Source organism: Oncorhynchus kisutch, linkage group LG1 (genome assembly GCF_002021735.2).
Source record: "Oncorhynchus kisutch isolate 150728-3 linkage group LG1, Okis_V2, whole genome shotgun sequence".
Classification (NCBI taxonomy): Eukaryota; Metazoa; Chordata; class Actinopteri; order Salmoniformes; family Salmonidae; genus Oncorhynchus; species Oncorhynchus kisutch.
The window spans coordinates 62,900,783-62,918,624 of NC_034174.2; the positions used below are offsets into that span (position 1 = coordinate 62,900,783).

General features: G+C 45.0%; 1 protein-coding gene across 8 annotated transcripts in view; it reads left to right on the forward strand.

The window, feature by feature from the left end:
* The window catches only part of LOC109888734 (probable helicase with zinc finger domain), a 61,089-nt gene that overhangs the window by 24,943 nt on the left and 18,304 nt on the right, over positions 1-17,842 (forward strand). For all 8 annotated transcript variants that reach the window (XM_031829349.1, XM_031829385.1, XM_031829344.1 and 5 more), the window contains 6 exons: positions 2,248-2,366; positions 7,048-7,193; positions 7,893-8,040; positions 9,130-9,313; positions 10,307-10,535; positions 13,858-14,131. In XM_031829349.1, coding sequence (XP_031685209.1) covers positions 2,248-2,366; positions 7,048-7,193; positions 7,893-8,040; positions 9,130-9,313; positions 10,307-10,535; positions 13,858-14,131 — 1,100 coding nt within the window. The remainder of the gene's footprint in view (positions 1-2,247; positions 2,367-7,047; positions 7,194-7,892; positions 8,041-9,129; positions 9,314-10,306; positions 10,536-13,857; positions 14,132-17,842) is intronic.

The window sequence follows — 17,842 nt, forward strand, 5'->3', positions numbered from 1 at the left end:
CAGACACCCCACGTCCCCGTAGCTACATGACACCTCTCAAACCCGCCCCAGCGCGCCTTTAGATCAGCCGCCACCCCTTCCCCGTAACGGCAGGAGGCGGTGGAGAGAGGAAAGAAGTCATTTTAAGATGGAGTTAAAAAGACGATGAAAACAAACCAATTTGTCAGCAGCGAGCTAATAACCGTCTCTAATGTGTCAGCGGAGGGCTTTGTCTGTTTTTTAGGAACACTGTCTGCCTGTATTGCATGCACTTCACTTTATTATCTCCCCCCCCCCTCGCGTTTCATCTGTCTCCCGCACTCACCGTTGATGAAAACCGCCGACAAATGAGGCAATTGGGAGCCCCTCCCACTCCTTTGTAGTGATAACAAATCACCAATCCAGTACACATGTCGATCAGGTTGCGTTGACTCATCTGTTTTTGTTTGGGCTTGTTAATCCCCTCTGCTTCTCTATGGGCCAGGCTTTTGGCAGCCAATGGGTTTGTCTGTGTGTGTGAGATGACCGAGAGAACTACATTTTTCTCCTAAATAGTCTACCTCCTAACACCACCGCACCCCCCAGGGCTCTCCTTCCTCCCCCAGCTCAGGCCAAATTCCACAGCCATCGTTAGACATATGATGATAGCTGGGTATGGAGAAATGCAATTTGTCCCCTGGTTCTTAGACGGCCCAGTAAGGCATGTGCACGATTAAGTACAGCCCCCCCCCACCCTCCTTTCATGTCCGACTGCCCCCGATCATTAACAGAACCTGCCTTCCTACCCTCTTTACGCCCAGCCTCGGTACATTACAGACCCTTACGTAATTGTCACTGTACATCCTGTACATCCATTCCTGTCCATTATGCGCTGTTTTGCCTATTTATGAGGGTGGAGCTGTGGCGCTAGCTTCACCTTAGGCTGGGGTTAGAGTTGTTAATAGTGACTCCTATGACAATGGGAGGTGAATTTATGGCACTTTGGTGTCTTTGTAGACTCTTAACTGACATACAGGGTGCCGTACACAAACAGCCCTACTACAATATATGGCCAAATGTGCTTTATATTTAATCTCTTGCTCAAGTGCAACTGCAGTTCCAACACTCAACATGAATACAAACTTTGTTGTGCATTTTGCACAATAATTTGTTGTAAAGATAAATATTTTAATATGGGCTTACACTATACAGAACGTGAATGCATTCCACTCCTGTCTGGTTTTTATAATATATTCTGAAGTATGCTAGTACTTAACATTAAAGAAAAATCCATGAAACCCTCTAACGCCCTCAATTGATCCGTTTCTCCACCACCATACTGTACTATTCTTGTGGAAATGTTGCGGCGTTTGGACGCGGCTGTACAGTGGTTGTTTCTTCCACCTCTCCCTGCCTGCTCTGCTCCGACAGTCCTCGACTATGCCGTTTCATCCTCATCTGCCAAGCAGCGTTTGAGCCTTTCTTTTTTTTTTTTATCAGGGTTACCGCTCGATACCTTTCAAACGTCTGCAATACCAGCTTTAGTGTGTATAGCGGCTACTGTCTGAAGTTGAGAAAGAGACGGAGAGATGTGGCAGAAGACACATCTCCTGTGTATTTTTTTATTTTATTTTTGTTGCTGTCTGTGCAATCACAAAGCCAGACGGACTAGAAACCAACAACCACTACAAAACAGTCTGTACATAACCTTCTCCTCATGGACTGAGAAATGTTTGAGTATTTTAAATCCGGGATGCCACTGCTCAAACCCTTTGAAACGTCAGCAAAACCAGCATTGGTGTGTAGTGGCTACTGTTGAAGATGGATAGACAGAAGGGGTAGAAGATAAACAAACCTTTTTTTGCTGGAACAATAAGCACGGCTAAAGTAGGCCTACAAGTTTACAGAACGAATAGTACATGAGAGCATTCGTCATTAGTTTGTTTGGGGTTAGAAAGTTAATGTTTGTCAATTTTGAATATTTTAAAGTGCATAGCACTAGTCACAAATAAGACCATCGCATTGGGAACGTTGGACCCCGATCCAAAAGGACCAAACTGCAAAACTACATAGCAGATCTATACCACACGATATCGAAATCCATCATTATCCAATGAGGTTGTGATGTTACATGTGTCATTGGGTATTACCGATGGCATTCACCATAAGCACCGCCACAGAACAAGACCGTTTGTTTCAAGGTGTCTAATGAATCCTCACCTCGTGGTAATTAATGGGCCATCGAATGGTGCTCTGACTGAAATGGATTGTGTTCTTCTGTGTCCGCAGGGCTCTTCTCTCACATCCTATTGGACGAGGCGGCCCAGGCCATGGAGTGTGAGACCATCATGCCTTTCGCGCTGGCCAGCAAAAGCACCCGCATCGTGCTGGCTGGAGACCACATGCAGGTAAAACTGCGGTTTAGGATGATGTCATTGGTTTGAACAAACTCTGACCTTTTGAAACAAACTCTCACTGTAACTCCTTTTTTTTAGGGTCAGGTCACAGAGTTGAAAAACTTGCAGCCTTACTTGTATTCTCTCATGCAAATGACCTCCGAGTTCTGCAGGCCTTTGCCAAGGCAGCAAATAAAAACCAGTGTATCGCCAAAGTCCTTTATATTTCCGTGTGCTTTGGACTCCGTCGTTAGCCTGAGGCTAACTTCACGTTGACCGCGAGTGAAACAGACGTAGGAAAGAAAGAACTTGGCCGAGAGAGCATGTTTACCATTCACAGTCCAGTCAGACGAGGTAAACGAAACTCCCCCTGTCAGTCAAGCTTTGTGGAACACTCCAAAGTAGCCTCTCATTTCCGTTTCTTTTTGTGTTCTGGACATTGTTTATTGAGTGCGACAGGACTAAGAGTAGGCATTAGATGAATAAACCTCGCGGGAGTTTAACCATACGATAACGGTTGTAATTATTTTTCTACTCATTCTTGCGCCCTCTCTCAGAAGGAGCAACGCCTCGAAACATGCTCAATTCCCTTCTCCTGCCTTTCCTCCTGCCATTTTCTTTCTCTCTTGCTCTCTCTCTCGGTCTGCCTCTCTCTCTCCCTCTACATCTAAATCTGTTGCACATTGTCTGCGCGCTGCGTGTCTGTTACCGAGGAGGATTTCTTTGCCCCTCATCCTACTCTCTTCTCTGTTATCACTGTTCATTATCGGATGTTTCTTTTGTCTCGCAGCTGAATGAAGTAGGCTAAGAGTAGTGAATGAAGGTTCACGGCTCCTATTGACTTCAGGTCTTCTATTCACTGTGTGGGCCTGGTTCAGCCAGGCTTTTAAAATTTCCCCTGAGACTGGGAGGTCCAACCTTGAGCTAAATTACCACAAACACAAGACAATCTAGTTCAGCCAGTGTCAGATTAGAGATAATTGCTATTGGGGGGGTTTTGTGCGTCTTAAGCGCATCTTAATCAAATCAAACTTTATTTGTCACATGCGCCGTATACAACAAGTGTAGACCTTACCGTGAAATGCTTACTTACAAGTCCTTAACCAACAGTGCCATTCAATAAATATTTCTATAAAACTGAAGTAAAAAATAATAAAAAGTAACACAATACAATAACGAACCTATATACTGGTGGTACTGGTACCGAGTCAGTGTGCGGGGGTACATGTTAGTTGAGGTAATTTGTAGGTAGGGGTGAAGTGACTGCATAGATAATTAACATTGAGTAGCAGCAGTGTACACAATAAATGGAGGGGGGGTGTCAATGTAAATAGTAAGTCTTATGACTTGGGGGTAGAAGCTGTTGAGGTTTTTTTTCCTAGACTTGGCGCTCCGGTACCGCTTGCCGTGCAGTAGCAGAGAACAGTCTATAACTTGGGTGACTGGAGTCTCTGATTTTATGGGCTTTCCTCTGACACGTCTATTCTATAGGTCCTGGATGGCAGGAAGTTTGGCCCCAGTGATGTACTGGGCTGTTCGCACTACCCTCTGTAGCGCCTTACGGTCAGATGCCGAACAGTTGCCATACCAGGCAGTGATGCAACTGGTCAGGATGCTCTCGATGGTGCAGCTGTAGAACCTTTTGAGGATCTGGGGACCCATGCCAAATCAAGTCTCCTGAGGGAAAAGGCTTTGTCGTGCCCTCTTCACGACTGTCTTGGTCTGTTTGGATGATGTGGACACCAAGGAACTTAACTCTCATCCCGCTCCACTACAGCCCCGTCAATGTTAATGGGGGCCTGTTCGGCCTGTATTATCCTTTACTCTATGATCCTTTTTATCTTGCTCACATTGAGGGAGAGGTTTTTGTCCTGGCACCACACTGCCAGGTCTCTGACCTCCTTCCTATAGGCTGTCTCATCGTTGTCGGTGATCAAGCCTACCACTGTTGTGTCGTCAGCAAACTTAATGACGGTGTTGGAGTCATGTTTGGCCACTTAGTCGTGGGTGAACAAGGAGTACAGGACAGGACTAAGTACACACCCCTGAGGGGCCCCAGTGTTGAAGATCAACGTGGCAGACATGTTGTTGCCTACCCTTACCACCTGGGGGCGGTCGGTCAAGAAGTCCATGATCCAGTTGCAGAGGGAGGTGTTTAGTCCCAGGGTCCTTAGCTTAGTGATGAGCTTTGTGGGCACTGTGGTGTTGACCGCTGAGCTGTAGTCAATGAACAGCTTTCTCATATAGGTGTTATTTTTGTCTAGGTGGGAAAGGGCAGTGTGGAGTTAGATTGAGATTGCGTCATCTGTTGGGGCGGTATGCGAATTGGAGTGGGTCTAGGGTGTCCGGAGGAGGCTCTTGATGTGAGCCATGACCAGCCTTTCAAGGCACTTCATGGCTACTGATGTGAGTGCCACGGGGCGGTAATCATTTAGGCAGGTTACCTTCACCTCCTTGGGCACAGGGACTAAGGTGGTCTGCTTGAAACATCTTGGTATTACAGACTCGGTCAAGGAGAGGTTGAATGCATGCTTTTGTCCATGCATGCTTTGAGTACACGTCCTGGTAATCCGTCTGACCCCGCAGCTTTGTGAATGTTGACCTGTCTAAAGGTCTTGCTCTAATCGGCTACCGAGAGCGTTATCACACAGTCGTCCAAAACAGCTGGTGTTCTCGTGCATGCTTCAGTGTTGCTTGCCTCGAAGCGAGCATAAAAGGCATTTAGCTTGTCTGGTAGGCTCGCATCACTGGGCAGCTCGTGTCTGGGTTTCCCTTTGTAGTCTGTAATAGTTTTCAAAGATGCTGCTGAGGATGTCTTTCGGAGCTTTAACTATTTTATTATTTGTTATTGTTGCATTGTCGAAGGAACCTGCAAGTTAGCATTTAGTTGGACAGTGTATACTAGAGGTCAACCGATTTGAATTGGAATGGCCGATTTCAAGTTTTCATAACAATCGGTATCGGCATTTTTGGATGCCCATTTTATTTTGCAATCCATGACGAGACTGCGTGGCAGGCTGACCACCTGTTACGCGAGTGCACGCAGCAAGGAGCCATGTTAAGTTGCTTGCTAGCATTAAACTTATCTTATAGAAACAATCAATCTTAAGATCATCACTAGTTAACTACACATGGTTGATGATATTACTAGTTTAACTAGCTTATCCTGTGTTGCATATAATCAATGCCTGAAGTTGTCACTTCTCTTGCGTTCAGTGTAAGCAGAGTCAGGGTATAAGCGGCAGTTTGGTTTGCATGGCTCGTTGCGAACTGTGTGAAGACCATATGTTCCTAACAAAGACCGTAATTAATTTGCCAGAATTTTACATAATTATGACATAACATTGAAGGTTGTGCAATGTAACAGCAATATTTAGACTTGGGGTTTCCACCCATTCGATAAAATACAGAACGGTTCCGTATTTCACTGAAAGAATAAACGTTTTGTTTTCGAAATGATCGTTTCCGGAGTTGATCATATTAATGACCAATGGCTCGTATTTCTGTGTTATTATATGATTTGATAGAGCAGTCTGACTGAGCGGTGGTAGGCAGCAGCAGGCTCATAAGCATTCATTCAAACCGCACTTTCCTCCGTTTGCCAGCAGCATTTCGCAATGCCTGAAGCACAGCATTGTTTGTGTCTTCAAGCCTATCAACTCCCAAGATTAGGCTGGCAATACTAAAGTGCCTATAAGAACATCCAATAGTCCAAGGTATATGAAATACAAATGGTATATAGAGAAATAGTCCTATAATAACTACAACCTAAAACTTCTTAACTGGGAATATTGAATTCTCATGTTAAGAGGAACCACTGGCTTTCATATGTTCTCATGTTCTGAGCAAGGAACTTAAACGTTAGCTTTTTGACATGGCACATATTGCACTTTTACTTTCTTCTCCAACACTTTGTTTTTGCATTATTTAAACCAAATTGAACATGTTTCATTATTTGTTTGAGACTTAATTGATTTTATTGATGTATTATTTTAAAATAAGTCGTTATTACAAACCTATATATATATATATATATATATATATATATATATATATATATATATATATATATATATCTCGGCCGGTTTTAATTGGTACCTGCTTTTTTTTGTTCTCCGATAATCGGTATTGGTGTTGAGAAATCCTAATCGGCCGATCTCTAGTGTATACCATGTGTACATACGACTAATCAAATTCAACTTGACAAATCACACTAATGGCAAAACATCTCGGCAGAAATGTAGCTGCCGATGGTAGGATACCGGTCACTTTGGTTTTGTAGCCACAGGTCAAAATATTTTCGGTTGGACGGGAACTTATTGATTTGGAGTATTGCGTTGTCTACACAGACTACGTGACATGAGCTGTCGGAAGAAATTGATTTAGCCTTTTTGAGTGCAGCAAGATGTCTGTTCCACAAGACTATGTACAGTATCTGAATACAAAGTAGATGTAGAATGAATTTGGATCAAAACAAATATTGCCACTAAACATGTACAGCTCCAGTTTTGTATTTTTTTTACTACAAATGCAGAAAAGACCACTCCAGTCAGGCTATATCACCCACCTGCACACCCCTGTTGCATTGAAAAGAAACAAAATAAAAAATAAATTGACTATATTACTCAATGCTTTTGGGTTACCCTCACTTCTCTACCTCCATCCCTCTCTTTTCCCCTTTCCCTCCCTCCAGCTCAGTCCGTTTGTGTACAGCGAGTTTTCTCGAGAGCGGAACCTGCATGTGTCGCTGTTGGACCGGCTGTACGAGCACTACCCAGCCGAGTTCCCCTGCCGCATCCTGCTCTGTGAAAACTACCGCTCCCACGAAGCTATCATCAGGTAGGTGTGAACTTTTATCACACCACCAGGGGGGGGTGGGAGGAGGAGAGCGGAGGGAGGGGAAGGATGGGGAGATGGAGAGAGAGAAGGGGGAGGGGAGGGCGGTACAGTGAACGCATCATGAAAAAACACTGCAATAGTGATGGTGGGAAATTGATAGTTAGAATAGTTTGGATGAAATAACATTTGACCCCGACTCAGCAACATCGTTTAAAAATGGGAGATTTTATGCAGAGTTGATAGTCCCTCTTGGCTGTTGACAGAAATAGAATCCCAATGTGCACTGAGTCCCATGACCACAATGTTAATTCTGGGGAGGCTGAAATGTTTAGGTGGTGGTTTATGAAAGAAGCTTACGCGATGGGTTTGAAGTGGTTTCTCCACTTTATTAAAGCGGTTTTGTTATTTTCTATAGTTGAGATTTTCAAATGCTTGTCACTCACACACATTTATATTGGGAATGCACATTCTTTACAAGAATCTCGAAAGTCACTAGGAACGGCGAGGACCGTGTGGAATGGAAAACTAACCAAACAGATGGCACCTTTTTGTCGGAGAATAGCCACAATGCACCCAACTGTATCCATATACAATGCACGCCCGTTCAACCATGCCTTTCTCAACTGACACCTGTCGCAACTGTGACATTTGGGTTGACCCACTGATGTTAAGTCTCCCACCCTCCCTACCGACCTTCAGCTACACGTCAGAACTGTTCTACGATGGGAAGCTGATGGCCAGCGGGAAGCAGCCGTCTCACAAGGACTTCTACCCGCTGACCTTCTTCACGGCGCGCGGCGAGGACGTCCAGGAGAAGAACAGCACGGCCTACTACAACAATGCAGAGGTATAAACCCTTTTATTCCCTGTACGCCACTGACTTAGGACTGCAGCGATAGAATGAATTGGTTAATTGAATGTTGATGCTATTAGTGCGTTCATGGTGAGTTGAAATGGTTAATCATTCAATGGAATTGAGTTGAAATGCACACGCAGACAAAACTCGCCCCCATACAGTCAACATTACTGTGATGTATTACTTATGCCTCATACTATTTACTGCACTTCACAACCAGACAGGTATTTGGAAAATACCTAAATGCAAAATTCCTCATGAAGCCCAGCATTCAAAACCAGGCACTCCAGTCACTGAGTTTGAAATTCAGAGGTGCCTCTGCTAAATCTGAGGGGAAACTTGCTAAGTTGACCCCTGAACCCAGCTGACAGAAGCTGCCCAATTAAATTGGACCTAGTCCTATCACAGCGCTGTGCCAACCTGTCATAGACGCCTCAGGAATTACCCTGCCTCCCTTTGATGATACTGCACCTGTGTCAAACGGCTCGGGACATTAGCATAATGTCATAGGTTTAGGTTGCCTTGATTATGTGTGTGTGTCCTGTTTGTCTGCTGATGTGACGTCTGGATTCTCCTAGTTTTTTCTTCTCTCGGCTGAAAAGGCCCCTTGAGCAGCTGTCATTTCCACCCTCTCTTTAGTTCTGCTTTCTCTTTGATGGTTTTAGGCCCTGGTTAAGTACTTTGATGACTCGTAAATAATGGCAAAAACCTGATTAAAATTGACTGTCTCCTGTGTTGATTCAATTGACACCAATAGAAGATGAAAAGGTTTTTGGCGGGAGGCAACAGAGCTAGACAGGGCGCCCTGCCTTCCAGGACAATTGTTTCTATCCAGCTCAAAGGACCATGAAAAAGCACACCCCCTTGTAGTCAGCGTGGACTGGGGAGTAGGGTGACGTTGCCCCTAGACGCTGATCTTGGGTCAGTTTAGCATTTCCCCCATTTATGGTTAAGGCTAGTATTGGGAGAGGGGAAGCTGATCCTAGATCTGTACCTAGGGGAAACTTCACCCCGGAGAGATGTCGGTCTATGAGAAACACTGGCACTTGAAACCAGTCTCTCCCTCCTGTGTTACCCGAGGTGTTTGAGATCGTGGAGCGGGTGGAGGAGATGCGTAAGAAGTGGCCGGTGGCGTGGGGCAAGCTGGACGAGGGCAGCATCGGCGTGGTGTCGCCCTACGCCGACCAGGTATTCCGCATCCGCGCCGAGCTCCGAAAGAAGAGGATGCACGAGGTCAGCGTGGAACGGGTGCTCAACGTCCAAGGTGAGAAGAATACTTTGTTGATCCATTTCCTTACAATTAGATCTGTGTTTATTTAATTTAACTTATGACACTACATTCCACTGTCACCCATGGCACAGACGGCCATTTGGCACATATTTGCTGTCAAATAGAATAAGAATGTCAATACTGCAATCACAATGGAATTGTAAAGATCAAATCCCATATTACTCATACACAGGACTTTCACTATGGAACTTACCCATTCTCCCATTTTAAAAATTATTTTTTGGCATTCTAAGAGAGACAGCGATTTTAAAGTGTGACCCTTCCCGTTTCTACCCGACATCTGAGACTCTCAGTCTCTCAGTGACTGTGTCTGAGATATGGGGCCGGGGCAGTTGGCAGCAGCACTTCACATCCTCTCTCCTAACGTAGTCTGTCTCTCATCTCCCAGCTCCTCTCGTCTCCGGGACGAGGCTAATGCTCCCACTGGCAACACACACTCTCTCTCTTTCACACACACACTCTCTCGCTCTCTCTTTCACACACACACTCCCAGCCATACGCTGCTGCTTCCAGCTCGTTAACTCTCTCATTAAGGAGAAGATGCAGCGATCAGGACGGGTCTCGCAACACACAGCTGTCTCTGTTTCTCAATGTGGTGTTGGTGTACAGTGCACACACACACACACTACCTGGAGTTTGAGAGGGTGTGAATAGTGTTTTTTTGTATTGCAAACGCTTAAGCTTTATCATGAATTTCTGACGTAATTGGATCGTATTTTGGGTCATGACATGAATGTTATAATGTAATGAATTAGTCATTATGTTTCTATAAGATGAATATCCACGAAAGCAAGCAAGCAAGCTGAATATGACCAGTAGCGCTTAGTGACCTAATGAAAAAGCATTGTGTGAATGCAATTCATTACTATTAACGTTTGCCATACTACACACTAGCTCCTCATTGCTCAATGGCTGAAAACTAAGGTCTAAACCCTGTATGTCCCCCCCCCCCCACACTCTCTCCAGGTAAGCAGTTCCGGGTGCTCTTCCTAAGCACTGTGCGCACACGGCACACCTGCAAGCACAAACAGACGGCCATCAAGCGGAAGGAGCAGCTGGTGGAGGACTCGACGGAGGACCTGGACTACGGCTTCCTGTCCAACTACAAGCTGCTCAACACGGCTATCACTCGCGCCCAGTCCCTGGTGGCCGTGGTGGGAGACCCCATAGCGCTCTGTTCGGTGGGCCGCTGCAGGTATGAAAAACAGATCAGGAAGTGTTGTTGTCATGGGTTAGGGCCCTGTTTTGAATACTTAAATGAATCCTTCCTTGAAGAAATCCCTGATCTGACATGATTGGCGACAGCTATATGGTAGAACTGTTGCTTACACTTATCAATTTGGGTTAGATCAGTGAATTACTCTAAGGGATGAAGGAAGGATGGGTGTGTTTTTATAGCATTCAAACGGGGCCTGGAGTTTTCCCTTGTCACGTCCTGGTCGTCGAAGTATTGCTCTTGACTGGGTTTGAAATCTCACTGTTTTCATGTTCCAATACATGTTCTGAAGTCTCACAGTAAATATGTTGTGTGTGTGTGTGTGTGTGTGTGGGGGGGGGGGGGGGGGGGGGGGGCACAGTCAGTGTGCCAGCTGTGCAGGAAGAAGTAGCACAGTGGGGTTATGTCTCCCTGCCAGGCAGGCTCGCCCTACCTCTGCCCCACACTCATTCACACACCCTCCCCAAGCCCTCACCAATGCACGCCCGCGGAGTGTCTGCTTAGGATGATATCATAACGCCAGAGTGGTTGACATCAGCAATGTTCTGTGTTTCTGGGGTGTGTTTGTTTTGATAATGCTGTCATATTGTAGAAGGGGTGCGTCAAGGGGGCAATACTTTCAGAAATCATATTTTAGGAGTTTAGTTTTTCTCCAATGGAACTGAAATATGAGGGGGGGTATTGAATTTGGTGCAGCTATTTGTGACCTAAGGAGTTCTCATCTCTGCCCTGAATAGAATTAAGCCAAAATCGACACTTTGCCTAGTTCTGTGTTGATTACGTCCAAATATTTTCCCCATATTCAAAACATCTTCAGATTCTGCTAGCCCATTCCCCATTACACACACACACACCCCCGACCCCAGCTGCAGCCCCTCTCTCCCGTCGCCATGGCAACTGTTGAGCATCAGCCAATTGTGGCATCCGGCTGCGGCAGTTTAGAAAATGTCTCCCCCAGTTAAATCAATGGCGCTAACGAGGAAGAAGCTCTGTTTAGATGGACTGTCTTAATGCCTGGAGAGGGGGGGGGGACTGTCATACTGTCACCTTTAAAAAGAACAGACCAGTGGGCTGGTCATGGCCCCATAGAGTAGGCTGCACAGTACATGCACGTGTGACGTGCATACACACTCGCTCATACACGTTTACACTCAAGCACGCATATGACACACACATGGAGGGTGGGTAAGAGGAGCATGAGAGGGAGAGATGATTGGGGCGTTGACTAATTTTCGATATGTCACAGACCCCCCCTTCCCCCCCATGTTGGTAAGAACACGGCACTGGACACACACTCACACCACTCTGCTGTGCCTGTCAGATAAACCAGCGGGTAGCCACAAAGGTTAAGTGGTCTGACTACAGAGAGCGGCCATAGCAGTTCTATATACACATATACCCCTCCACAGTGAAATGTCACCAGGCATGTTATGATCTCTCTTTATCTTTTTAGACACTTCTGTTATTGCTCACGTGATCCACATTGAGTGTCACTTGACGTGTGGAATACAGTTGCGCTCTTGGTAAATGCACATTGAATAAACAAACAAGTTGGCAGTGAACTTACCAATTCAGATTTGTTTTACGGTTTGTGTGCAATTGATAGAATTTGGGCTTGAAACTCAGAATGAACAGATTGTAGTCAGAACAGTAGTCTCCGTCCATGCAGCCCGTTTGGGCTTGATGTGGGTCATGGAAGCGATGCCTTAAACGTGAGTAATCGGAGGAGATGGGATAGCGGTGGTCTCGTCTGGGCAGGGGGGGGCTGATTTAACGCCTGATTAGCGACAAGCACTGTACCACACCAGCCATACTTGTGAGGTGCCCTCAATTTGATACCAGCACAAAAGCCTTGCATTTGCTTTCAGAGTAAAGCTAGAGATTCATAGAAATTAAAATTAAATTCCATTAATATTCTAGAAGGATTTTTAAATTGACTCAATAAATGGAGTTGAAATGGAACTGACCCTGTTGGGGAGTAGAGTGAATCTCGCAAGCCTGCGTCATAGTGATGCTTTTTCATAGAGACTGCTACTCTAGATGTGGTCATTTTCAAGTCACAAACTCTGACCCCTTCTTTGAATATTTCTCGTTGGGTTTGCCACGAGTATGCGGTGTCATTTGAAAGCACCTGTAGCTGTCGCATACTGGTGATGTAAGGGACAGTTGTGAATAGGAACCCTGTCTCATTTTGATGACGTAATTTCACAAAGGGGACAGTTGTGAATAGGGGACAGTTGTGAATAGGGACCGGTCTCTGTTCCTTAATGGGCTGACAGCTTATTTTCCCCTCGGTTGCAGGTTCTGCAGTTAATATGCAAATCTGTGAGTAATTTCCGGGAATGTTTGTTCACCCGGACATTATGCAAGCTGTGTTGTTTCCGTACACACTCGTATACACACACACAAACATGCAAATCATAGACACACACACACGGTCTACTCGTCAGAACTGAGATGTTATGAACATGCCAACCCCACTAAAGACATTTCTTTTCAACTTCATTTGCTTTGGTGTTGCTGCCTACAATAGGCCTTTTTTTTAACGGACCATGGTTTATTCATTTATGCTACACTACATGATTTGGAGTCATATCTACCGTAGTGGGTGGTTTAATAATTGAATTCTGAAAGTAGGAGCCTTTCACATGAAGATTCTGTGCAAGATTTGACTTTTTGTTTCATTTCAACTTTATTTTGACATGGTCTTTTCCAGATGAGCCCTGTATAGCATCCCAATACACATTCAGCTCCACATTCATGCACACCCTTAAAATACACGTTATTATACACAACAATACACGAAAAGCAAAACAGAATCATAAAAAACAGACATTATTCCATAAAGATGTCCCTTAATAACAGTCTGAAATGCCCTAGCGGCACCAATTCCTCAAATTTTAAAGCGTGTTGTAGATCGTTCCACATGTAAGGTGCAAGGAAATTTCAGGTTGATTTACCTAAAAGAGTCTCCAGAGTTAACCAACCCTGTGAACGGGTTTGATAACTTGTCATTTTAAATCTTAACAGTGATGTTAGGTAAGTCGGAAGTTTGTAGAGCAGGGCTTTGTAAACAAAAAGAGCGTAATGATGTGATCTACGTGACTTCAAACTGAAGGGGGGTGTGTGTGTGTCTGTGTGTGTGTGTGTGTGTGTGTGTGTGTGTGCACTATGCATTTCTTGAAATAGTAATGACTTAAGTTGGCGTGTGAACAAGTGTGCAACCGCTCGTTCGAGAGTCGAGATAAAGTACATGTATGTCCATGCCACTCTCATCACTCCCTCTCCTCCCTTCTCACAGAAAGTTCTGGGAGAAGTTCATCTCCATCTGCCACGAGAACGCCAGCCTGCACGGCATCACCTTTGAGCAGATCAAGGCCCAGCTGGAGGCCCTTGAGCTCAAGAAGACCTACGTGCTCAACCCGCTGGCGCCCGAGTTCATCCCCCGCGCCCTGCGGCCCCAGCCAGCCCAGCACCCCCATCATCACCAACACCATCACCAACACCCACACCCCCAGGGACACACGGCCATCAAGCAGCCCCAGCAGCAGCAACCGCAGCAGTCTCCCCCGAAGGTAAGTGTGTTAAGCCCGGGGGAGGGGTGGCAGAGCAGCTGGGCACTTGGGTCTTGGGGCTATGGGTCTTGGGTGTGGATATGTACTAGGATACTGAAGGCTGGAGGTACTGTGAATTGAGGTCTTTGTTGCACTAGGTTTTTGTGTCAAGAACTGCAACGCTGCTGGGTTTTTCACACTCAACAGTTTCCCGTGTGTATCAAGAATGGTCTACCACCCAAAGGACATCCAGCCAACTTGACACGACTGTGGGAAGCATTAGAGTCAACATGGGCCAGCATCCCTGTGGAACGCTTCCGACACCGTATAGAGTCCATGCCCCAACGAATTGAGGCTCTTCTGTGGGCGAAAGGCGGTACAACTCAATATTGGGAAGGTCTTCCTAATGTGTTGTACACTAAGTGTATATTAAGTGAACCGTGATGAGAGAGAGGGCTGTCACAATTACCTTATAACCGTGTAACCGACAGTTATGGATGAAGACCGTCATGGAAATAAACTAACCATAACATTTTTATTTATTATAATTTTGTGTCAAACAAACATCTGATTGAATACAGGACTGATGGGCATTTGTGCATTTGAGTCTGTTTCTGCTGTAACATGGCCTCTACAACATGATAAAACTTTGTTGCTCGTTGCTGATACAATCAAGTTGTTGTAGCAAACAAGTCCTGGTTTGCCTAGGCAACGCCCCCTTCCTGCAGCAGCACATGCAGTCAAGCGCGGAGGAGAAAATGTCAGTCTTAACAAAAATAGGATAGGACTGGCCACTTCAGAGCCTAGTTCCTCTTTAGGTTTCTTCCTACAGTAGTTTCCTGCCTTTCTAGGGTTTTTCCCTAGCCACCGTGCCTCTACATCTGCATTGCTTGCTCTCTGGGGGTTTAGGCTCTGTTTCTGTGTAAGCGGTTTGTGACAACTGCTGTTGTAAAAAGGCTCTCATTTGATTTAGATATAGTGTTTTGGTGGGGGGGAATGCAATCATTTGGCTGATCAATTACCTTCATCTAAAATTCCATGCCTTTGTCACAGCCCTAATGAGAGGGATGCATGGCTCTGGCTATCCAGTGTCTTTGTCTTGGTGGTGGTAGTAGTACAAGAGTACACTCACGTAGTCAGTGGTTTTAGGGCTCAAGGAATGAATCTTATTTTCAATGAAATTAACTTCAGTTCAATACAACGTAATTGGTTCCCTCGCGGGCCTTTTGGAAGAAAAACATGTTTTTTTATGGTTGCAGCAACAGTAGTTTCCTGTCTAAGTCCTCTAGGTAGTTTTTATTATTATCGCAAAACCGTGTTTTACTTTTCGAAAGTGTTTATTTTGTATTTTTTTTGTCTCGCCCTGTGAAAATGTTAACTGTTTTTCTGCGGTCCTCGCTACTGGCATAAAGGTGAACTAAATCACCACAGCTGCCAAGCCCCTCTATCGCCCACTGCGTCTAACGAGGTGGATATCCACATCTCACACACGTCGCGCACACTTCCACACACGCTAACACACATAATAGCACACACTGGCACGCATACTGGCACACACACACACACACACACACACACACACACACACACACACACACACACACACACACACACACACAGTGGGTTGGTTACAGGCTCTTACTCTTTTAAAAATACTACTCCAAACAGAAAGGTCAGTAGTAAGCCTCGCTGTCTCCTGCCATGTAGGGCTGGGCGGTAAAAAGTATCGGTATTCATTCATGGACCGGTTTGGATTTTTACTTTACCTTCTATAGCGTTGTTTTAATGTCACAAATTAAATGTTAAATTATTCAGTAATGCCTCAAAAAAATCATATAATCATCAGTTTTTTTGTTGCCAGTAACAGCTAGCAGTTGAGAACTACTAGTTAACTTGCAAGCACAACAGTCAACAACTGAGTACAGACCCCCAGAAATTGTCTGACTGCCACTAGTGAAAGAGAAAAAAGAACTATGCAAATGGAAACCATTGGTTGAGTACCAGAGTTGAAGTCAACCAAAGAGGATTTTAAATCTCTTATCGAAAGTCCTACAAGTATGATCACTTCACTGTCAGTTTAGTCCTATTATTTATTTTTGGTTGGTTTGGTTGAACGCTATAAAGCGGAAAGAGAAAGCCGTTTGGGACGGCAGGTAGCCTAGTGGTTAGAGAGTTGGACCAGTAACCGGTTGCAAGATCGAATCCCCGAGCTGACATGGTAAAAATCTGTCCTTCTGCCCCTGAACAAGGCAGTTAACCCACTGTTCCTAGGCCGTCATTGTAAATAAGAGGTTGTTCTTAACTGACTTGCCTAGTTAAAGGTTAAATAAAAACATTTAAAACATGCCGTGCACTATTAACTTTTTTTATTATTCACAAACGAATGGTATTTTGGCCATATCGTATGACATACACATACATTCTTGTATACACAGTACACATACTCAAATGCCAACTTGCACCTAGGCGCGCGCACATACTCGCATGTGACAAACACACACATCCTTACAGGGATTTTCACCTCTCGTCTGCTACAGTTGACACTCAAAGTATATTTTCCATTCTGCCCTCACCAAAAAAAGACTTGTTGTAATCTATCTTATGTATGTTAAAAGGCTGCTGATAAAAGCATCTTCTAGAGACACTGCTGCAGAGAAATGTGGCCAGACCTCTTCGACAAAGTTTGTTTGCCATCTTGTGTGAGCTGACTGATAACCGTGTGTGTGTGAGAGCGCGTGAGCCCGTCTTGATCAGGTATTCATCCTCCAGGTGCATCTGACATTGCTGTCACTTTGCGTAGACTCGTTCCGAGCTCCCAATATCACTGGTCCAATATGGCTGCTAAGTAGGAAATGCTGCTGCCATCACCCGGTGTCCCCTGGTCTGAAGGTGTCCTCCTCCAGCTCTGTCTCAATCTCCCTCTCTAGCTGTGTGGCACTGGTCATCTGGCCTGGCATGGACTTAGAAGGATCTATGCCAGGCAGATGCAATGGAGCTATCATTAGCCACTGTATTGCACCTGTGACAGAGGTTGGCTTGGCAGGAGTGACATTGAGAGTAGAGGTCGACCGATTTTAATTAGGGCCGATTTTCAAGTTTTCATAACAATCGGTAATCTGCCTTTTTGGATGCCGATAATGACCGATTACATTGCAATCCACGAGGAGACTGCGTGGCAGGCTGTCCACCTGCTACGCGAGTGCAGCATCAAAAGGACCTTGTGGCTGCAAGAAGCCAAGGTAAGTTGCTAGCTAGCATTAAACTTATCTTTTAGAAAAAAATCAATCTTCACGTAATCACTAGCTAACCTAGTAATATCATCAACCATGTTAACTAGCTTGTCCTGCGTTGACTTTATTTAACTAGGCAATGTTATATTTAATAGTGAAAGATTCACACTTTTAATAGTTTAACTCAACTACAAGAAGCATTCCCTGAGTGTCTAAACCCATAAAGGGAACCCAAACCAGCCATCTAACCTATCATGAGGCGCATCCCTCCCAAGGGAAACCATGTCAAGTGTTATCAGTTAACACCACCACCTAGGGGGACTGCGTGCCTCAGCTCGGCTACGCTAAGACACGCTAAAGTCGATGATTGTGTACATTCCTCCGTGCATCAATAATGCAACAGGTTTCAATCCACCGAAAGTAAATTGGATCGAGAACTTCAATGTTGTTGGTCACATAACAATCAATGTCAGACTTTGTTGTTGTTTGAAAATAGATACGG